The sequence below is a fragment of the Dendrobates tinctorius genome, unplaced genomic scaffold, assembly GCF_039654945.1.
Source record: "Dendrobates tinctorius isolate UK_male_01 unplaced genomic scaffold, ASM3965494v1 ptg000285l, whole genome shotgun sequence".
NCBI classification, from domain to species: Eukaryota; Metazoa; Chordata; class Amphibia; order Anura; family Dendrobatidae; genus Dendrobates; species Dendrobates tinctorius.
The window spans coordinates 733,789-757,845 of record NW_027361952.1 but is presented as its reverse complement, the minus strand read 5'-3'; the positions used below and the strand labels follow the sequence as shown (position 1 = coordinate 757,845).

The 24,057-nt window shown below is 44.6% G+C and overlaps 1 protein-coding gene across 1 annotated transcript in view; it reads left to right on the top strand.

Moving 5' to 3' along the window:
- The window catches only part of MTREX (Mtr4 exosome RNA helicase), a 170,757-nt gene that overhangs the window by 32,762 nt on the left and 113,938 nt on the right, over positions 1 to 24,057 (top strand). The window contains exons 5-7 of the mRNA XM_073559936.1: positions 12,535 to 12,647; positions 13,131 to 13,305; positions 18,220 to 18,310. Coding sequence (XP_073416037.1) covers positions 12,535 to 12,647; positions 13,131 to 13,305; positions 18,220 to 18,310 — 379 coding nt within the window. The remainder of the gene's footprint in view (positions 1 to 12,534; positions 12,648 to 13,130; positions 13,306 to 18,219; positions 18,311 to 24,057) is intronic.

Below are 24,057 nucleotides of genomic sequence, written 5' to 3'. Positions count from 1 at the left end.
TCATTCCACATTAATGAGGATACTGTCTTGCCTTCGTTTTGTCCAGCACCAGTATATCACGTGGAAAAAGGTCTTCACATGTTAGACCTGGTGAGAGCACTCAGGAGGTACTTGTCGCTGACGGCACCCTTTCGTCAGATGGACACGCTGTTCGTGCTTCCTGAGGGGCGCAGAAAGGGACTCGCAGCCTCAAAATCGACCGTAGCCAGATGGATCCGTCTAACTATTCAGGAGGCCTATCGCATCAGGGGTGCGCCGGTTCCATCAGGGATCAAAGCCCACTCTACTCGGGCAGTGGGCGCCTCTTGGGCGCTTCGGCACCAGGCTTTGACGGAACAGGTGTGCAAGGTAGCAACCTGGTCCAGCCTGCACACGTTCACTAAACATTACAGTGTCCATACTCGGGCGTCGTCAGATGCGAGCCTAGGTAAAAGGATTCTCCAAGCAGCGGTGGTGCACCTTTAACAAGAGGTGCATGTAGCTTGGATCGTTGAGTCAAACTCCCACCCAGGGACTGCTTTAGGATGTCCCACAGTACCTGTGTCCCCCAATGAGACGAAGGAGAAACATCGATTTTTGTGATAACTCACAGTAAAATCCTTTTCTCTGAGACGCTCATTGGGGGACACAGCAACCACCCTGATAGCCAGTTGGCTCTTTGTTTAATTTATGTGCATATGTTGTTGTCAGGGTGGTCCTTTTCCAGACATATTGTTATCTGCATTAAGGCTGATATTTTTTGTTATTCTCCTACTGCTTTTGCACTAAATTGGTTTCCGCCCGCAATCGGGGCAATGGTGTATACGGCGGGGAAGGAGCTAACCTTGTGGTGTTTACTTAGTGTCAGCCTCCAGATGGCGGTAGCATACACCACAGTACCTGTGTCCCCCAATGAGCGTCTCAGAGAAAAGGATTTTACGGTGAGTTATCACAAAAATCCATGTTTCAACCACATGTGGGACATCTGTGTAGTCAGAAGAAATTGCACAACAAATTATACTGTCCACTTTCTTCTGTTAACCTTGTCATAATGAAAATTTGGGGCAAAAAGAGTGTGTGAAAAATGTTGAGGGGTGTAGTTTCCAAAATGGTGTCACACGTGTGGTGTTTCCACTGTTTAGCCACATAAGGGGCTCTGCAATTGTGACTTGGCGTAGACTCTCGATTCCTAACAATTTTGCGCTCCAAAGGTCAAATGATGATCCTTCCCTTCCAGCCCTGCCATTTTCCACCACATATGGGACATCGACGTGCTCAGGAAAAATTGCATGCTGTCCATTTTCTCCTGTTACCCTTGTAAAAATGAAAAATGTGGGGCTAAATCAACATTTTTGTTGGGAAAAGTAAAATTTTCCTTTTTTTCTTTCCATATTGCTTTAATTCATATGAAGAGCTTAAAGTGTTAATAAACTTCTTGATTGTGGCTTTGAGGAAATTGAGGGGTGCAGTTTTTAGAATGGTGTCACTTTTGGGTATTTCTTCTGTAATATAGGCTCCTCAAATTCACTTCAAATGTGATGTGGTCCCTAAAAAAAAAAAATAGATATTGCTGATGAAATTTTAGCCCGTCTAACAAAAAAATATTAAAAAAATAATGCAGATGTAAAGTAGAAATGTAGGAAATGCAATTTGTTCTGTTTTAAGCGCTTAAAAATAAAGTTTGAAAATTACTAAATTTTCAAACTTTTCGCCAAAATTCCCAATATTTTGACAAACGCAAAAAATTATGGGCCTAAATTTATCACGGTCATGAAGTACGAAATGTTGATAGAGAGGGTTAAATTAACCCTTCACGGTTGATCCAATGATTTCCAAATTATTCCACAGAGTGTTGCTAGCAACTCAAATGACCAAACGGAGACGTGTCTCTGTATGGGACGATCCAAAGAGATCGCTAAACCCGTTTATTTTAGTCACTTCTTTTATAATATTTTGCTTAATTATGCAAAGTTCTCAACTACCAATAGCATCATTTCACTTTATAAGCCAATAATATTGCAAGAAAACCGGAAACTGCATATATGTCCGTATTTACATAGTATAGAAAGTAGTATAATGACATATTCTTCAGAACAATACACCCCCGCGTCCCTTATCTTGCACCTGATGAGGAACAGTCTGGTTTCATGACAGCCTGAACTTTTCATCCCAATTACAAAAAATGTATCTTAAAGCAACAAAAACGGAGAAACGAAACCTTCAGATAATGGAGAAAATGAAACTTCAGCTTTGATTTTAGTTTTAACCCTTCACAATCCCCCTTAGATAAAAATTTTTTAACACATATGCAGCATCAGAGGTGCTATCCCAAGCTAACAGCTTGAGGGGTACTGGTCTTCACATGACTGATGCCGTGTTACCAGTCGTGGCTGTCGCGGCGCACCCGCCCCCCCTGTATACTGCAATTCACGAATAATAATTTTTTATGACGGTGGTGGAGATCTTTTGTAGGTAGCCATGTGCTTGTGTAAGTGCCCCTGCTGCATATCCTTCATTCTCAGACACATACAAATGGAACGGTCGAGTATTGTCCGGGATGCCCAAGGCAGGGGCGGAAGCAATAAGCTGCTTTAACTCAGATAAGGCATGATAAAGGCTTTCCATGCAAACCGGTGATCTTTCCTTGTAGCTCATTATGCCGTCTTTCAAGGCATTGTAAAGAGGTTGCATTATGCGGGATGCATCCGGTATCCACTGACATAGTCCAAGAAAGCGCTGGAGTTCATTTTCATCTTTTGGGAAAGGAAGGGAGCTGACAGCTATTTTTCTTTCTTCCGTGAGGTGTCTGACACCCTGAAGGAGACAGTGACCCAAGAATATCACTTGACCATGGCAGAACTGAAGTTTTGAGGCCGAAACCCGACAGTTCTGTGCTGCCAGATGCTTAAGGAGGCTAACAGTGGCAGCAATGGCTTCCTGCTCTGTCCGTGCACACAACAAAATATCCACATACTGAAGCAGCGTAACCAGGGGGTGATCTAACTGCCAGGGCAAGAGACACTCACTCATGTTTTTTGCAAACTGGTTGGGACTGTTTTGGGCCCCTTGTGGCATAACTGTCCATGTTAACTGTTGTCCCTGATAAGTGAATGCAAACAGAAACTGGCAATCTGGGAGTAACGGAATGCCAAAGAAGGCATTGGTAAGATCAATAACTGTAAACCAAGCAGCATCCTGGGTTATTTGGGACAAAAGAGTATGTGGATTAGACACCACTGGAGTTTCCAGAATAGTAGCTGCATTAACTGCCCGTAGCTCTTGTACCAGCCAGTACACAGGGGGCTGGCCAGGTGGGGTCTGTTTCTTAACGGAAAACAAGGGCGTATTACATGGAGAAACACAGGGTACCAGAGCACTGTTATCAAGTAACGTTTGTATTTGTTCCTGAAGGCCCCTGGCAGCACCAGGGAGGACGTCCCTCGCCTCCTTGCAAGGACAGGAAGAGCACACAAGGTTAAAAACAGTCTCCACCCCCATTTCCTCAGTATTTCTTCCTGTCCCTGCACGGAGGGACGCACAAGAGGAGTCTGCTTACCGGAGGGGTCCAGGTGCATCGGGCGGCCCTGCCAATCCTTCCTACTGTGAAGCGGCCCCGGCGCTGAAACCCTCCTGGGTGGGGGGTCCCTCAGCCACAGAGACCAGGGGAGGACGAGCCCCCTGGGTAGAGCTGCTTACTCCCGCAGCGGAGGCTCTCAGCTCCGACACCGGCAGCAGCGCGGGGACCGGAAGTCGCGTGCAGAGAGACCGCGACGCATGTCAGAGCGCCGGAAATACAGGCTGCCGGCGGGCACTCTGAAGGAGCAGAGCGGCCAAAGTAATGAAAGGCGAACAGCCATCCCTCCTATCGGAGATGAGATCGCTGATTCGAGAGGAGGTCCAGGCTTCCGTGGCCACCTTGTCCCAGCCACAGCCAGCTAGTCCAGGCCCCAGTGCTAAGCGAACCAGACAGGAGATGGAGCTTAGTTCGGAGGAAAGTTCCTACTCCTCGGAGTCGGATCAGGAAGAAGGCGAGCTGGGCACTAGTGAACCGGAGTATGGGAAAAGATACCTCTTTTCCTTGGATGATACAGACAATCTGGTTCAGGCGGTCAGAGACATAATGCAGATTGAGGAGGTCCAGAAACCTCAGTCCAGGCAGGACATGATGTTCGGGGGGCCTTAGGGCACAGAGGAAAGTAGTATTTCCAGTGAATGACCATGTGCGAGCTATGGTCCTGGAGGAATGGGAGGAGTCGGAAAAACGTCTCGTAATATCCCGGGACTTTAAGAGACGGCTCCCTTTCGACCCTGAGGACATTAAAGAATGGGAGGTAGTTCCCAAGATTGATGTCCCTGTGGCAAAAGTAGCCAAGAAAACAACGATCCCTTTTGAGGACGCGTCTAGTCTGAGGGACCCCATGGATAGGAAGGCGGATAACCTACTAAGGCGGGCCTGGGAAACATCAGCAGCCTTAATTAATTAGCGTAGCAGCTACTTAGGTAGCAAGGTCTATGTGTTCATGGTTGAGCCAGTTAGAGGAACATTTAACTAATAAAACCCCAAGGGAGGAAATTATAGATTCTCTTCCGATCATGAAGTCAGCCACAGTCTTCCTAGCCGATGCATCGGCGGAATCTGTTATAATTGCCGCCCGGAATGGCTTTGTCAAATTCGGCACGCAGAGCCATCTGGTTAAAGACCTGGACGGGGGACGGAGCCTCTAAAAACAAGCTCTGTGCTCTTCCCTTCTCTGGGTTAAAAGTCTTTAGCCCAGCATTGGATGATATATTAGAAAAAGCATCCGATGTAAAGAAAGGGTTCCCTGAGGAAAGGAAACCTAGGGACCAGCCCTTTCGGAGAACCGGGGGATATACTGTAGAAGGCAGCAGTACTATAGGTACCAGGGGAGCTCTCAGAGGGGTTCCTACCCACTCTAGAGCTAGAAGATCTAGAGCGCCCCCTTCTGGATCACGTACTAGATCCAGGAGAACATGCCTATACCAACATAGGGGGTCGACTCAGATAATTCAGTTCCCAGTGGTCTCAGATCACAAAAAATCAGTGGGTACTGAGGACAATAGCAGAGGGTTACCAAATAGAATTTTCATCCCCTCCCCCCGAAAGGTCCATTTCTCCCCGCAGGATGAAAGACGACTCCCAGATGTGGGTTGACGTGACAAAACTGGCAAACTTAGGGGTGGTAATTCCGATTCCCCGGGCAGAAATTGGGGCGGGCCACTATTCGTCCCTATTTGCCATCGCAAAGCCATCTGGAGAATCCCATACCATTATAAATCTGAAACCCTTAAATGCCTGGGTCACGTACAAAAAATTCCGAATGAAGTCAATCAGATCCACGGTCCATTTTATAGACAAGAATGCCCTGATGTGTACACTGGACCTGAAAAGTGCCTACTATCAGGTTCCAATTCACCCAATGTCACAGAGATTCCTGAGGTTTGCAGTAAGACTTCAGAATCGGACCTGCCACTTTAAATTTGTGTCTTCCTTTTGGTCTGGCCTCGGCGCCTCGAGTCTTCACGAAGCTAATCGCGGAAGTGGTGGCGTTCCTAAGAAATTGTGGAATAATCATTCCATACCTAGACTACTTACTCCTGGTGGCAAGATCGGCAGAAGAACTACGGCGACACAAGGAGAAGACAATAGAAGTTCTAGAGTTTCTGGGCTGGATCATAAAGAAAGAAAAATCGAACTTAGTACCAGAAAGAAAGATTTTTTTTGGGGGGGTACTACTGGATTCCAGAAGCAGAACTTCCTTCTTACCACCAGAAAAACAGTCAAGGATACTGGACAGCATGAAGGAACTTCAAAAAGGCCGCGTTTCCATCAGAATAGCCATGCGCGCTCTGGGCCTCGTGACATCCTGCATCCCTTGTGTCCGATGAGCACAGTTCCATGCGAGAACCCTTCAAAAAGAAGTACTGGCCGCCTGGGATCGTCACCAGACCTCCCTAGACAAGAAAATGGCCTTGTCTCCAGCAGTAAAAAGATCCCTGGTGTGGTGGATGCAGCGACAAAACCTAAGGAAAGGTGTCCCCTGGATCACCTCCCCATGCGTCATAATCACTACGGACGCCAGCAAATGGGGCTGGAGGGCTCATTTAGAAGGCAGAATTCTTCAGGGAGAATGGCTGGCAAACATGCGGTCCACCTCCTCCAACTACAAGGAACTTTACGCCACATGGGAGACCCTAAAAAGAAATCAGGACAAACTAAGAAATCAACACGTCAAGATTCTATCCGACAATGTGACGGCGGTTTCCTTCCTCCGGCATTAAGGAGAAACAAGGCATTGGGCACTCCAGGACCTGGCAAAAAAGATCTTTTCCTGGGCAGAAAATACGGTTCTGTCAGTAACAGCCGTCCATCTCGAAGGGTCGCAAAACACAGTGGCAGATTATTTAAGTAGACAGAAGAACTGTCCCACGGAGTGGGAGCTGAACACAGAGATCTTTCAGAACTTATGCCAGCGCTGGGGAAGACAGCAGATGGACCCCTTCGCAACCAGAAAGAATACGAAGACGTACAGGTTTTTATCTCTGAATCCATTGGACAATGCAGAAGGGGTAGACGCCCTAAGCCAAAAGTGGGGGCAGACTCTCTCATATGCATTTCCCCCGATAGCTCTCATTCCAGCCATCCTCAGGAAGATTCAGGAGGATCAGTCAAGAGTGCTACTGATAGCACCTTATTGGCCGAAAAGGAGCTGGTTTCCACTCCTGGGGATTATGGCAGAAGATCGACCACTCCTGCTTCCACAGAGGGAACACATCATTCACCAAGGGCCGGTGCTTCACCAAGGTCCAGGGAGACTTCACCTGTCAGCCTAGATCCTGAACGGCAGATCCTGAGGGCTCGAGGCCTGTCAGACCAGGTCATATTGACTATTCAGGTCAGCAGAAAACCCGTAACTTCTGCGATATACCGCAAAATTTGGAAAAGATTCTGTCTGGATTGTGGCAGGCCCGACTCAGCGGAAGGAAAGCCAGACATCCCAAAGATACTGGATTTTCTTCAGGCAGGCTTTAATAAAGGACTTAGGCTTAGCACGCTGAAGGTCCAGATCTCGGCATTAAGCGCCTTTCTGGACTACCCCTTGGCCTCCCATCCCAGAGTAATAAGATTTATCAAGGCAACTCAGAGGTTACGTCCCACAGTCAGGAGGTCAGTCCCCCCCCATGGGATCTTAGTCTTGTCCTGCGGTCCCTTTGCTCAGATCCCTTTATCCAGAGTCAGGCGATGCCCATCTCACATCGAACCATGAAGGTAGCATTCTTAGTGGCGATCACCACTGCAAAACGGATAAGTAAGATACAGGCGCTATCTATCCGAGACCCATATCTCCGAATCTGGGAGGATCGAATAATAAACTTTTTGCCCAAAGTTGCGTCAGTCCAAAACTTAAACCAGGAAATAATTTTACCTTCCTTTTGTGAGAACCCCTCAAATGACAAAGAAAGGGCCCTGCACAAATTAGACGTACGACAGGCAGTTATTGATTACATCAAGGCCACGCAGGGTTGGAGACAGGACCATAACCTATTTTTACTCTTTGGGGGGGAAAAACAAAGGGATAAAAGCCTCAAAAGCTTCCATCGCGAGATGGATAACATCGCTAATCAGTTTAGCCTATGTCTCTCAGGGGGTTCCTCCCCCAGAAGGGTTAAAAGCTCACTCAACACGAGCTTTATCAGTTTCCTGGGCGGAAAGAGCAGGGACTTCAGTAAACCAAATCTGTAGGGCCGCAACCTGGTCCAGGTTGGACACTTTCTGTAAGCATTACAAATTAGATGTGTTATCTAACCAACAGACTGCTTTCGGGAGAATGGTTCTCCAGGCAGTCATGCCACCCTAAGGGGATACTTTGGTATTCTCCCTGGTGCTGTCAGGAGGGACGTCCTGAAAAATAGGCATTAGACCTACCGGTAATTATGTTTCCAGGAGTCCATCCTGACAGCACGGATAGTTCCCTTCCCGAATTAATCATGTCATATGTCGTAATATGATTCTGTAAATAAAGTGTTCAGTTGCATCATCCATGGTGTGGTACTTGGAAAAACACTGAGGGAATGGGGGTGGAGACTGTTTTAACCTCTTGTGTGCTCTTCCTGTCCCTGCAAGGAGGCGAGGGACGTCCTCCCTGGTGCTGTCAGGATGGACTCCTGGAAACATAATTACCGGTAGGTCTAATGCCTATTTTCCTCACTGTCTTCATCTGCATAGGGGTTATGTAACGTAAGAACCATCCGACCATCATCTTGGAATTGTATTCTGGAGCGGAACTGTGATAATAAATCTACCCCCAGTAAATTTACTGAACATGTGGGAGAGATTACGAACTGAGCAGTAACCTCGGGGAAGGGTCACACAGGGATGGGTTTTGTAAGAGTATGTTTATTGGGTCTGCCATCTACTCCAATTAAAACAAGCTCTTGATCTGAGAATTGAATAGGGATATCCGTAGGTACATGTGATTATTTGATTATAGAATTGGCCGCCCCAGTGTCTACCATGAAACCATGAACTTAACAAGGGTGTCACCTACAGGGAGCGTGACGGATGAGCATGCCCCAGGTTTGGTGGAGGACATTGTGATGGCAGACCCTGGTTGGCCACCCCTTCAGTATGGACAATTATCAGGATTTTGGGGCTGTCCGTAACCGGGGTATCCTCTAGGGTTCCCAGTATTTAGATTACGATTAGACGAGGGAACTTGAGGGTAGCATCTATCAGCAGGAGTGTGACAGTCTCTCTGAAAGTGACCGAATCGGCCACAGCGCCAGCATTGCAGACGAGAATTGGCACGGCGGATCTGGGGAGTAAGGTTCCTAGTCATAGGATTAGGAGAATAGGGAGCTGAAGTCTGAGGGGGGGGCTGGGGTTTGCTGTGTGCTCCACTGATAAGGGACTGGCTTTGTACTCGCAGCCGCACTGGGCGCGTTGGTGGGGGCTGCTGTTAGAGCAGGAGCTGTCACAGCTGCCGCTGTTGGTTTATTTTTATGTTTCTCTGCTGCTGCAGAACGGGATAAATTCTTCTGAAAACTTTTTATTACTTTAAATGCATCATCCGGAGTGGAATTCTCAACGTCAGGTCTAACTGACATTATTGCCTCTTGCAATTCGGGTTTAAGGCCGGACATCTAAGCTGCCACAAAAAGATGTGTATGGTCTTTATTATACAGTGAGAATCCCAGATCTCTAAATACTACCATAAGACGCCGATATAACTTCTCGGCAGTCTCCCCCTTGTCCTGTGTGACATCTGTGAGAGAGGTAGCTTGGTCCGCTAGTCTATCTTGTGCCCAAACCTTTAAAGCATTGCAGAAAGCAACACCACTCTCATAGGTTCCCCTATCCAAGTTCACATTATACATTATGCCACCCTCAATAATTGGAAAATACCCCTCCCCAGCTTTTACTCAAAGTATGTGTAATGGATCTCTTCGGGGAGTGGAATAAATCTCTCGATTTGCTGCCATTTGCCTGTAGAAAGCCATGGGGGAAGTCTCTGGATCGGGTAATTGATTGCAAAGAGTGCCTATTTGGGATGGGGTGAAGGGAGTATACTTTGACCTGTCAGGAGTGGTTTCTACATTATCTTCTTCAAATTTGGATATTACTGACAACTCGGGGGGAGGAGGTAGCGGTAGTACGGGCACAAGAGGCATCTGCTGTGGGAGCGGGGCAGGAGGCTCTGTTACAGTTAGAGATTGTATTGCCTGATGGGCTGTTAGGCGGCTGTCGAGAACAAATCGGTCCTCTTCCAATTTTATGGGGTTTTCCTGTATACACCGCTCTTGCTGATACTATGACCATGGCAGCATCCTTCCTGGGATATTGAAAAATACCTGCAGAGATTAATGGTATAGCCACTGTACGTTGAGGCATCGTACCGGGGGGGACAGAGGAGGCATACAGGATTGCATTCTGGACAGCCTCAATAAGCAATTGTTGGGACCTAGGAATATTGATAGGATCATATCGTGGTCCCACTGCATGTATTACATATAGACACGGCAGCTGTCCTGCTCTGGTTGCTGCGACCTGTCCTGTTTCTACCTGGCCATACGTTTGTATATACGAATAAGAATCTTCCTGTATAATGGGTCCGCCTTTCTGAGAAATTTTTGCGGCCAGTCCTCCAGCATGGCGAAGTTGATTATTCGCGGCATTTACTATGGCCCCAACATGCTGCTTCGTGACATCCCCAGTCCCTATCCTAAAGAGCACATCATAACAGTGGGGTTCAGGAATAATATTGGAATACATTTCCTGGAAATCTTCTATCTCCTCTGAGTATCCTGTCTCTGACCGAGTGACTAAAGTAGGAGGGGGTGGATATTCATAACCACTAGCAATATTAGGCATAACGGGGACCGAGGCTGGCGGCGGATAATAATAGGTACCATCAGCGTTTAACAAAGGAAAGGTGGGGGCTGCTACTCCCGGTCTCCTCATACCACAATTGTAACAGACCTCTCTCCACTGAGGAATAGTCACTCCGCATACAGCACAGATCCAACCGGCAGGATCATAGGGTGGGGGCGTACTGAGTTTCGGTAGTCCAGAATATATTGGTGCCTTAGGGTTAAGGGGCACAGAGCTTACAGTCGGGAGGAGAGGCTTGATTTCCTGGGGAGGAACCTGATCATCTAGCAGGGAGACTTCTTGTTTCAAATCATTCTTAACTGTTTGTCTGCCTGACACATTAGTCTCGATCTCAGTTTCTTCTTTAACCACTTCCTCAATTCTTTCCTGTACCACAAAACTTCCAGTTTTTTTCACAGTGGTAGACCATTTTCCTTTTTCAACATAGCAATAAAAACAATCAGAATTCACTTGCTCTTCAATTTCCACATAACCTTCATTATACAATTCATGTGCCAAGCCACGGAATTCCTCAGCGCCTTTAAGTTATCCATCATCAGTCAATCTCCCTTTGTTCTTTTTAACTCCTTCGTCCCATAGCATAGGCTGTAGCCTCCCGCCCTTAGGAAATCCCAGAATTGAAAATATTTTTTCTGCATTCCTGACAGATTTCTTTCCTCGTCTTTGAATCATAAGACTAACAGCATCCGATCCTTCACACAATTCCAAACTTTTCTTTTCCTTCCACAGAAACATAATTCTCTCTTTTAAAGCTACGTCAGTTGTGCACAGATCTAGAGCGTCCGTTTCAGTCTCTGTTCCACAGGGTCAATAATCTCCCTCTGGGAAGCCCAAAATCCAATGTGGTGTGTGTTTGTATATGTATGTGCTTGTGTGTATATATATGTGTGTGTGTATGTGTGTGTATATATATATATATATATATATATATATATATATATATTCCTGAGTTACGTATCCTACCCAATCTTCGATCACCTCACCACGCCCGATATTAACAGTTATCAGGATTTCAGGATATTTTGACTATAAAGAGTCACAATCACTGGTCAATCCGGGGTGTCCGTCCCTTATGAGGTACGGTTCGAGCACTGGGCCCCCAACGGGACTGCACCTCTATATGATTCCACCCAAGAATCACCCCACCATGGAGGACAAACATCAGATCCTCTTTGCAGCAACAGACACAGGAAAAACCACACCAAAACGGTCAGTCTGAACAGTATAACTGCCAACTTAGCGTGGTTGTCGTGGGGGATGATCAGTCCCAATTTTCCAGCACCTGTGTCCGGTCCGAGGATTCTTTGTCTTGTTGTCCTTCGGGGGCCCCCATGTTGGGCAGCCAGCTGATATGGAGAGGGTTAAATTAACCCTTCACGGTTGATCCAGTGATTTCCAAATTATTCCACAGAGTGTTGCTAGTAACTGAAATGACCAAACGGAGACATGTCTCTGTATGGGACGATCCAAAGAGATCACTAAACCCGTTTATTTTAGTCACTTCTTTTATAATATTTTGCTTAATTATGCAAAGTTCTCAACTACCAATAGCATCATTTCACTTTATAAGCCAATAATTTTGCAAGAAAACCGGAAACTGCATATATGTCCGTATTTACATAGCATAGAAAGTAGTATAATGGCATATTCTTCAGAACAATACACCCCCGGGTCCCTTATCTTGCACCTGATGAGGAACAGTCTGGTTTCATGACAGCCTGAACTTTTCATCCCAATTACAAAAAATTTATCTTAAATCAACAAAAACGGAGAAACGAAACCTTCAGAGAATGGAGAAAATGAAACTTCAGCTTTGATTTTAGTTTTAACCGTTCACAATGTCACGAAAAACAATCTCAGAATCAGTGAGATCCATTGAAGCGTTCCAGAGTTATTACCACATAGAGACAGTGGTCAGAATTGTAAAATTTAGCCTGGTCAGGAAGGTGAAACCAGGCTCGGGGGTGAAGTGGTCAATGCAGACGTTTCTATCAGAGCTGTAATGGTGACTAGTCATCCTAGTTGTCTGGGATACTTGCACAAATTCCTTTTTTTCGATTGCACAGTGCCGCATTTTATTTCCCGGTCTGTCAGTCATTCTCCTTTTTTTTTTAATTTATTTATTTTTTCTTTCCTATTTTCAGGAATATCCGTTCATACTTGATGCCTTTCAGAAAGAAGCCATTCTTTGCATCGATAACAATCAGTCTGTCCTGGTGTCTGCTCATACATCAGCTGGAAAAACCGTGTGTGCAGAGTATGTATCTTTTTTTTTTTTTTTTTGTTTTCTTTTTAACACTATGTAATTTGTATTATCTAAAATTTTGTGCTTTCATATTTTGTTTATTTCATATATTATTTTTAGTGCATTAATCGGTAAACCTTCCCCTCTGATCATGAAGGGGCAGCAGTGCTCAGTGGACGGTTGCACGTTTGTGGTTTGGATTTTGCCAGACTCTGCTCTCCTGCATGGGGTGTGATATTACAGCCTATTCCTGTTCACTTGAGATTATGAATGAGTGGCCATGTGACTAGTAAAAATTGTGAATGGCCGCTGTGTTTTACTGAGTACAACCTCCTGTCTTTCATGATTATAGATCTCACACCAATCACGCATTAATGGTATATATCAAGGATGTGACATTTAAGTACAACCCATCCTTACCAATATTATGACATGAGCGTATGTCTTATTATTTTGAAGGCAATGTTCAACTCCCGTCCTCTTGCTTTCCTACAGGTATGCTATAGCTCTTGCTCTCCGGGAAAAACAAAGGGTTATTTTCACCAGCCCAATCAAAGCTCTGAGTAATCAGAAATACAGAGAGATGTACGAAGAGTTCCAGGATGTTGGTTTAATGACTGGAGACGTCACGATAAATCCAACAGCTTCCTGCCTGGTGATGACCACTGAGGTTAGTATTTGGGGCAATGTGACATATGAATTTTTTTTTTTTTGTGACTGAATTTCATTTTTATATTTTGGATGATCAGTCGCCAGATTTCACAGCGTAAACTGTACACATAATTTACCCATTTGTTCGAATGGATGTATAGTTAAGTTCTAGTTGCAAAATAAGAACCACGATTACTTGCTCCCGAAGCAATGGCTGTGATTGGAGACCTCCAAACCTCTTATATGCGATTTGCATACTTTTGGTCACATTCCGACTGGACGTTACTTTGGGCTCACATTCCAATTAGACATGTGTAGCCTTTCTCAATGCACTTCTATACTCAGTACACTTGTATTGAGCGGGGTCATTTGTATAGTCAGCAAATGACTGCATGTACGCAAATCCAGCACTCACAGTGATGCTCCCGGCACTGGAGAATCCTCACAGCAGGCATCCTAAGGTTATGTACTCGCGTTTTTGTATGCGTTTTGTGCACAGCAATGAGGACATTTTTTGAGCTAAATAAAGATAATTAAAAAAAAAAAAAAAAAAGTTTTGTGATGTAATTTCTTGGTTCAACTTCATCTTTTTCATGCTGATGCACTGGCATCAGGGTAATGGGACCCTCTCAGACTAAAAACATCAGCTCTCAGCCGCCCCAGAAAAGGCGCATCTTTAAGATGTGCCAAATCTGGTGCTTAGCCTTGCTCTTCCCACTTGCCCTGTAGCGCTGGCAAGTGGGGTTCATATTTGTGGGATTGATGTCACCTTTGTATTGTCAGGTGACTTCAAGCCTACAGGTTAGTAAAGGAGAGGCGTCTATAAGTGATATTGTATAAAAACACAGACACCCAGAATAAAGTCCTTTATTTAAAATAATGACAGAATCCTTTATTGAATCATAATTAAACCATACTCACTGACACCAACGTCTCCTACAACAAAAATAAACTAATAAACCACTATATTCCTCACCTGTCTGCAAAGAAGATAATCCATAATGTCATATGCTGAAAGAGAGAATGGACTGCACCTCCAAAAATCATACGGCTCTGCTCCGTTAGGGTGATAAGGACCCATTTAGAGGTTTGCCGTGACGTGACAGTGGGATTCATACAGTCTGATCAGAATGTTAAACTAAGAACCTCATGTTCAGTAATTTATATTTTTGCCTAGAGGCATTAGATCAATGTATGATCTTTGGAGGTGCTGTCCATTCTCTTTTTCAGCATATTGCATAATCCATAATGTCCCACGACAATCCTGTTGACTTTGAGAGATTTAAGAGCAGTCATGGATGTAATCGCTCCCGCAGTTTATCACCGAGCTGCCTTGAGAAAGTTCTCACGCAGCGGTACCATAAGGCTATGTGCACACGTATGCATAAAAACCGGACTCCTTCCCAGAAAACACTCGTTTTTTTGCACGTTTTTTCCGCGCGTCCCCAGACACACAGAATATAGCTAGAAATGCGGAATTTTCCACAAAATTAATGAGCATGCTGCATTTTTTTTTACCGCGAAGCATTTTTTTCGTGGAAAAAAACGCATCAATATGTGCAAAATGCATTAAAATGAATGGGAAGCTTTTAAGCGGTTTTTGAGCAGATTTTGTTGGTAAATGACAGCCCTTGAGATATTTGTAGAAAGCTATTAAGTCTCCTCTCAGTCTTCTCTTCTGCAAGCTAAACATTCCCAAATCCTGCAACCTTTCCTCATAAGACAGGGTTTGCAGACCGGTCACCATTCTGGTCGCTCTTTTCTGAACTTGCTCCAGTTTGTTGATGTCTTTTTTAAAATGTGGCGCCCAAAACGGGGCACAGTATTCCAGATGAGGTCTGACCAAAGAGGAGTAGAGAGCAATAATGACTTCACATGATCTAGATTGTATGCTTCTGCTAATACATCCTAGAACTGCATTTGCCTTTTTTGCTGCTGCATCACACTGTTGACTCATATGCAGTCTGTGATCTATTAGTATACCCAAATCTTTTTCACATGTGCTGTTGCTTAGCCCTATTCCTGTCATTCAGTATATGCTTTTTTTCATTTTTACTGCCCTGTGAACACAGGCACTACGTCTCCCATCAGCGGCACCTGCCGTCCCGATGGGAGCAGTAGTCTCATCAGCCCACGCCTGCTGACTTGCGGTAAGCTTTTTACCACAGGTCACTGCTGCAAGTCACAGAATCTCTGTGGGGTCACACTGACATCTGACAGCATGACCCCGCAGCACTCTGACCAACAGTATTAACGGCGGTGGCGTTTCCGCGGGTCAGTCACAGTTGCAGGGTCACGCTGTCATCTGACAGCATGACCCCGCAGCGCTCAGACCGATGGTTTTACCAGCGGTAGCATTATCGCCAATAAGAACTACTGTGCCACTGTGCCCATGACAGCATGGGAAATGCCATAGGAAGTACATGAAAACACAAAACAAAAACTCAGCAAATCCACAAACATTTTTATATGTGCATTTTTGCTGCAGATTTAACTGACTCAATTGAAGTCAGTAGGTGAAAAACGCTGCAGAAACGCACAAAGAATTGACATGCTGTAGAAAAAAAACGCACTGCAAATACTCAAAGGAAATGTACTGATCATGTGTACTACACTTCAGGATTGTCATGTAATTAGCTTGCATAAGAATTCTATAGCGATTTGGTCCATTTATGCTCGGAAAGCATCAAGGAGTGTGCTCCCAATGTGCCACTGATTGCTGGCGTCAGTCTGACATGCGGGGGAGGAGGGGCGTGGGGGAGCAGAAGTTTACGGCGGGCTCTGGCCGAAGCACCGCCGCCAACACACAGCAGGAAGCTGGGGGCATGACGTCACGTAGCTGACTGCTAGACTGGACGGGTAGTGGTGTGGGTCAGCGGCACATTGGGAGCGCACGCCTTGATGCTATACGGCGGTTTATTGTCTGATAGCGGAACGCAGCAACTTAACCCAGCATCTACTTACAAGTAAGTGCCTAACCTATCGCTGTCTGACAGCAGCGGTGAGGTGTCGGTACATACTGTATTATTATGGTACAACCACTTTCTGTCGCACAACTAGTTTTGCTTTGGTTTTCTGAGTATTAGCGCAGTAAATTTTTATTCAGCATCTCTCTGTTTGCAACATTCCTTCCCTTCCGCACCCTGTTGTATGTCCAAAGATATGACTTTTGGGGTGTTGCTTAGTCATAAGAAATTTTGTAGAAAATTATTTTAATAACCTTTGTGAAAAAGTTGTTGCTAAATCAACATTTTAATGGAAAAATTTGAATGTTCAAAACTCCTTAGAATCACCTGTGGGTTTTAAATGCCCCCTATACTCCTAGATGAATTCTTTCAGAGGCTGTCGTTTCCAAAATGTGCTCACGCTTGGGGAGGGGGGTTTCTGCTGTCCTGGCATAGAATCATAGAATGGTAGAGTTGGAAGGGACCTCCTGGGTCATTTGGTCCAACCCCCTCCTCAAAGCAGGATTCACTAAATCAGGGTTCCCCAACTCCAGTCCTCAAGGCCCACCAACAGATCATGTTTTCAGGATTTCCTTAGTATTGCGCAGGTGATAATTGCTTAACCTGAGCAATACAAAGGAAATCCTGAAAACATGATCTGTTGGTGGGCCTTGACGACTGGAGTTGGGGAACCCTGCACTAGATCATCCCAGGCAGATGTCTGTCCAGCCTCTGTTTGAAGGCTTCCATTGAAGGAGAACTCGCCACTTCTCGTGGCAGCCTGTTCCACTCATTGATCACTCTAACTGTCAAAAAGTTTTTTATAATATCTAATCTGTGTTTCATCCCATTGCTTCTAGTCTTTCCTTGTGCAAATCAGAATAAAGATGATCCTTCTACAATGTGACAGCCCTTTAGATATTTGGACTCTGCAAATGAGACATGGTGTCCACAATCTATTCCAGTCAAATTTGCTCTTAAAAAATTAAATTGCGCTCCTCATGGACTGTGAGGTCCATTTTCCCCTATTACTTCTGTGAAAAAAGTAATTTTTTATTTTTTTTTTTAATTTATTTTGTTCATTCCGCTTTGCGTTAATTCCTGTCAAGCACCTGAAGAGATACATTAATCTGCTCAAATACAGTTTTGAAAACTTGAAGGGGTGCAGTTTTTTGTTTTTTTTTAAATTGGGTCTTGTTTGCAGGTTTTCTGACATATAGGCCCCTCAATGTCAGTGCAAAAGTGAAGCTGTCCCTAAAAACCAAAAGAATAGGATTTGTCAATTTCTTTTGGAAAGAATATATAGATCTCTAAATTCGCCACTAACATAAAGTACAATGTGTCTTGGGTAATACTATCTTGTAATTTTGAGGGTATGTAGAAACATTTCAGAGTTAAAGGGATATTCCCAGGTGTAATTTAGCAAATGCTTCCAATTGGACATGTTCTGATCTGCTATTTCACATTGGGTAAGCGACATAGAAATCTAGTATAGTTCTTCTGATTTGCTATGCCACTTACCCCATGTGCAAGGCATTGCAGTAGCTTAGATAACCATGATTACGACCACTAACTGTCACTGAGTGGTCGTATCCATGGAGACCTAAGCTACTGCAATGCCCTGCACATGGGGTAAGCGACATAGTGAATCAGAACTACGGTATGCTACATTTCTTATTGGATGTATTTGCTAATATTATTTTTACACTTTTTTACATATTGGGATAGGATCTTGGAGATGAGAATATCCCTTTAATTCTACATAAAGTGACACAGGTCAGAACTGAAAACTGGGTCTCTATCTGGAAAAGACCCTAATAATGTGGAAGACCTCTTTTAATTGCAGAGACCCAAAGGAATATATTTATCAGATAATGGATTATTATGACTCAAAAGTCGGATGTTTCTCTAGACATAACAATGTCGCTTCATTTGTTGTGTTACTAAATGTTTGGAGTATAATGAAATGTTTTCATTGTCATGTACAGATTTTGCGCAGCATGTTGTACCGAGGCTCGGAGGTCATGAGAGAAGTGGCCTGGGTTATTTTTGATGAGATTCACTACATGAGAGACTCAGGTATGGAGGAGTATTAGATTTATTGCTTAGCAGTGCGCTGTTGGTTAATCTGAATGTATATTGTGCTCCCTAACCACCACCTGGGCGCATTTTTGGGGGGTTTTGGTATATGCGCTTTTATCAACCTTAAAAAAAAAAAAAAAAAAAAGTTTTCAGATATTGAAATTATTTTTGCTTTTTTTTTTCCTCAAGATACATGGGACTCTGTATATTTGACATTTCTTTATGCCTTTTTTTCTGAAATTGGGGGAAAATAGGAAATAAGTGACAACTTATTCAATTTTTTGTTTTTATTTGCTCCGCTTCCTGTAAAAATTTTTATATATTAGGCTATGTGCACACCTAGCGTTTTAAAACGCTTACTAAAAACCGGACTCCTTCCCAGAAATCGCGCGTTTTTTTCCGCGCGATTTCACCGCGATTTTACCGCGATTATGATCGTGATTTTGCCGCGATTTTCGTGTGCGATTTTCAAGCACTTTCCAAGCGATTTGAAGCATCGCTTGGAAAGTGATTGACAGGTTGGTCACACTCGTCAAACATAGTGTTTGACAAGTGTGACCAGGTTTTTACTATTGAGGCCGCCTATGCGGCATCAATAGTAAAAGATAGGATGTTAAAATGCTAAAAAAAATAAAAAAATCGGTGTATATTTACCTTCCGGCGTCCCGCGCTGCATTCCCAGGCCTCAGCGTTCCCAGTAATGTCTTGCGAGACCTGTGATGACGTTGGTCTCGCGTTGCTATAGCGATCTCGCGAGACCACGTCATTACAGGACCTTGCCGCAAGGCATTACTGGGAACGCTTAGGCCGGGAATGCATCGCGGGACGCCGGAAGGTAAATATACCCCGATTTTTTTTTTATTTTTGATTTTTTTTACAGGGGTATGGTACCCAGGGCCTGGAGGACAGTCTCCTCTCCTCCACACCGTGGGTACCAACCGCACATGAGACGCTTAACTTCCCGCATGGTGGGCATAGCCACATGCGGGAAGTAAGCGATTCTCATGAATTCCTATAGGTGCGGAATCGCGGCAATTCTTTGCGATTCCGCACAAAGAATGAGCATGCTGCGATTTTTTCCGTGATGCGATTCCGCCATGGAAAAAAGCGCAGCATTAGCACAGCATGTGCGGAATGCCATAGGAATGCATGGGGGGCGTTCTGTACACGATTTTTAAGCGTTTTCGCGCCAAAAATCGCGGCAAAAAAGCTTAAAAATCGCTACGTGTGCACACAGCCTTAGACCATTTTTTGTGACTAGCGAGGCCAGAAATGGTGGTTCAGACAGACCCTTTCGACTCGTTTTGCTGCTTGTGCTTTTTTTTCTGTGTGCTTTGTTTTAATTATGTATTTTTTGTCATTTGTTATACACACTATGCCCCCTATATACAGTGGGGCAAAAAAGTATTTAGTCAGTCAGCAATAGTGCAAGTTCCACCACTTAAAAAGATGAGAGGCGTCTGTAATTTACATCATAGGTAGACCTCAACTATGGGAGACAAACTGAGAAAAAAAAATCCAGAAAATCACATTGTCTGTTTTTTTTTTCATTTTATTTGCATATTATGGTGGAAAATAAGTATTTGGTCAGAAACAAAATTTCATCTCAATACTTTGTGATATATCCTTTGTTGGCAATGACAGAGGTCAAACGTTTTCTGTAAGTCTTCACAAGGTTGCCACACACTGTTGTTGGTATGTTGGCCCATTCCTCCATGCAGATCTCCTCTAGAGCAGTGATGTTTTTGGCTTTTCGCTTGGCAACACGGACTTTCAACTCCCTCCAAAGGTTTTCTATAGGGTTGAGATCTGGAGACTGGCTAGGCCACTCCAGGACCTTGAAATGCTTCTTACGAAGCCACTCCTTCGTTGCCCTGGCGGTGTGCTTTGGATCATTGTCATGTTGAAAGACCCAGCCACGTTTCATCTTCAATGCCCTTGCTGATGGAAGGAGGTTTGCACTCAAAATCTCACGATACATGGCCCCCTTCATTCTTTCATGTACCCGGATCAGTCGTCCTGGCCCCTTTGCAGAGAAACAGCCCCAAAGCATGATGTTTCCACCACCATGCTTTACAGTAGGTATGGTGTTTGATGGATGCAACTCAGTATTCTTTTTCCTCCAAACACGACAAGTTGTGTTTCTACCAAACAGTTCCAGTTTGGTTTCATCAGACCATAGGACATTCTCCCAAAACTCCTCTGGATCATCCAAATGCTCTCTAGCAAACTTCAGACGGGCCCGGACATGTACAGGCTTAAGCAGTGGGACACGTCTGGCACTGCAGGATCTGAGTCCATGGTGGCGTAGTGTGTTACTTATGGTAGGCCTTGTTACATTGGTCCCAGCTCTCTGCAGTTCATTCACTAGGTCCCCCCGCGTGGTTCTGGGATTTTTGCTCACCGTTCTTGTGATCATTCTGACCCCACGGGGTGGGATTTTGCGTGGAGCACCAGATCGAGGGAGATTATCAGTGGTCTTGTATGTCTTCCATTTTCTAATTATTGCTCCCACAGTTGATTTCTTCACTCCAAGCTGGTTGGCTATTGCAGATTCAGTCTTCCCAGCCTGGTGCAGGGCTACAATTTTGTTTCTGGTGTCCTTTGACAGCTCTTTGGTCTTCACCATAATGGAGTTTGGAGTCAGACTGTTTGAGGGTGTGCACAGGTGTCTTTTTATACTGATAACAAGTTTAAACAGGTGCCATTACTACAGGTAATGAGTGGAGGAAAGAGGAGACTCTTAAAGAAGAAGTTACAGGTCTGTGAGAGCCAGAAATCTTGATTGCTTGTTTCTGACCAAATACTTATTTTCCACCATAATATGCAAATAAAATGAAAAAAAACAGACAATGTGATTTTCTGGATTTTTTTTTCTCAGTTTGTCTCCCATAGTTGAGGTCTACCTATGATGTAAATTACAGACGCCTCTCATCTTTTTAAGTGGTGGAACTTGCACTATTGCTGACTGACTAAATACTTTTTTGCCCCACTGTAGTCTCACAAGACATTTTGGGTGATATTTTAATCATATTAATCCATTCTCTTTCTGATTTCACCTGCAACTGGGGATGGTATGTTAGCTCCAGTTCCAGGGAAATTTAATCCTCCTGATTCGGTCTCCTATTGCGCAGCAGCTCCTGCTACTTTCCTGCACACAATGATCACACAGTCCTGTGCAGAAGAAGGATGTAGCATTGTATGTGCCTCCTAATCTCTTCTTAATCCATTGTGTATACACAAGTGTAGTTCTGCATATTTATATAGAGATGGAGAAGGGAAATATGGTAATAAAGCGCGTTTATCTTCATCTCCATGGGGAGTCAGGCTGTGTCTGATAGCTAATGTAACAGCCGCATGATGTCATGCAAGCTGCTTATACTGCACTGAACAATGTTTGGACCGCCCCAACATTTATAATCTATGGGTGGTACAGAAGTACACTGCTCAAAAAATAAAGGGAACACTTAAACAACAGAAAATAACTCCAAGTAAATCAAACTTCTGTGAAATCAAACTGTCCAATTAGGAAGCAACGCTGATTGACAATTTCACATGCTGTTGTGCAAATGGAATAGACAACAGATGGAAATTATTGGCAATTATCAAGACACCCTCAATGAAGGAGTGGTTTTACAGGTTGGGCCGACAGACCATATCTCAGTACCAATGCTTTCTGGCTGATGTTTTGGTCACTTTTGAATATTGGTTGCGCTTTCACACTCGTGGTAGCATGAGACGGACTCTACAACCCACACAAGTGGCTCAGGTAGTGCACCCCATCCAGGATGGCACATCAGTGCGAGCTGTGGCAAGAAGGTTTGCTGTGTCTGTCAGCGTAGTGTCCAGAGGCTGGAGATGCTACCAGGAGACAGGCCAGTACACCAGGAGACTTGGAGGGGGGGTGTAGGAGGGCAACAACCCAGCAGCAGGACTGCTACCTCCGCCTTTGTGCAAGGAGGAGCACTGCCAGAGCCCTGCAAAATGACCTCCAGCAGGCCACAAATGTGCATGTCTGCACAAACAATTAGAAACAGACTCCATGAGGATGGTCTGAGGGCCTGACGTCCACAGACGGGGGTTGTGCTCACAGCCCAATACCGTGCGGGACGCTTGGCATTTGCCACAGAACACCAGGATTGGCAGATTTGCCACTGGCGCCCTGTGCTCTTCACAGATGAAAGCGGGTTCACTCTGAGCACGTGACAGACATGACAGAGTCTGGAGATGCCGTGGAGAGTGATCTGCCTGCAACAACCTTCAGCATGACTGGTTTGGCAGTGGGTCAGTAATGGTGTGGGGTGGCCTTTCTTTGGAGGGCTGCACAGCCCTCCATGTGCTCGCCAGAGGTAGCCTGACTGCCATTAGGTACCGAGATGAGAACCTCGGACCCCTTGTGAAGACCATATGCTGGTGCGGTTGGTTCTGGGTTCCTCCTAATGCAGGACAATGCCAGACCTCATGTGGCTGGAGTGTGTCAGCAGATGAAGGCGTTGAAACTATGGACTGGCCCGCCAGTTCCCCAGACCTTAATGCGATTGAGCACATCTGGGACATCATGTCTCGCTCCATCCACCAACATCACGTTGCACCACAGATTGTCCAGGAGTTGGCGGATGCTTTTGTCCAGGTCTGGGAGGAGATCCCTCATGACAACATCCGCCGCCTCATCAGGAGGATTCCAAAGGCGTTGTAGGGAATTCATACAGGCACATGGAGGCCACACACAATACTGAGCATCATTTTGACTTGTTTTAAGGACATTACATTCCACTTTAATTGTGTGTGACTCCAAATCCAGGCCTCCATTGCTTAATAAATTTGATTTCCATTGATGATTTTTGTGTGATTTTGTTGTCAGCACATTCAACTTTGTACAGAACAAAGTATTCAATGAGAATATTTCAGTCATTCCTATTTCAAGGATGTGTTATTTGAGCGTTCCCTTTATTTTTTTGAGCAGTGTATTTAAACTGGTACAAAACTTAAAAACTTGTGAGAAAAAAATATTTAAAAAAAAAAAAACCTTTAATGAGGTCGTCTGGCTGTAGTAAGTTATCACATATCCACAGGATAGGCAAAAACTTAAAGATTGGTGGTGGTTCAACTACTGTTAATACCCCCGATCGCCAGAAGAGGGGGCACTTTTGTCCGATAAATTGGAGCAGAAGTGTAAATGCTCAAGCAACTGCTGGGAAAGCTGAATACGAAACTCCATCAGTGTCAGTCAAGCCATAGTTAATTGTTTTGGGTTTTTTTTTATTATGGACGTAAGAACTAACAGGCAGCTAGTTGCTACCTACCTGCTTGTTGTGCATTGTGCCAATTTCTGCCGGCACAGTGTGATCACTAGGGTGACCGCAAAAAATCGATGTCGGAATTTTGTCCGTCTGGACCCCACAAAACGATTCCCCTTTCCAGATATTGAGAGAGCCAAAATTTGAGCTCGATCAAACGACGTTAACCCCGTGCCGCTCGTCGCTCAAAGTTTGAAAAAATCCAAATTGAGGTATTTTAAGATTTAGGTATTTTGCATAGTCTGTTAGACTATAAAGAATGTGACAACAACATTGCAGAAATAGCCCTGACCAAATTTTCGAACCATTTGTGGTATTTGAATGCAGAGTTGGTGGGATTATCGTTTTTTGATCCCACCATTACAGACAATGAAAAGTTGTTAATGGCTAATAAATTGCTCAGTAGCACAGATGAACCATCAGAGCACACTAGGGTTGTAAATCCAA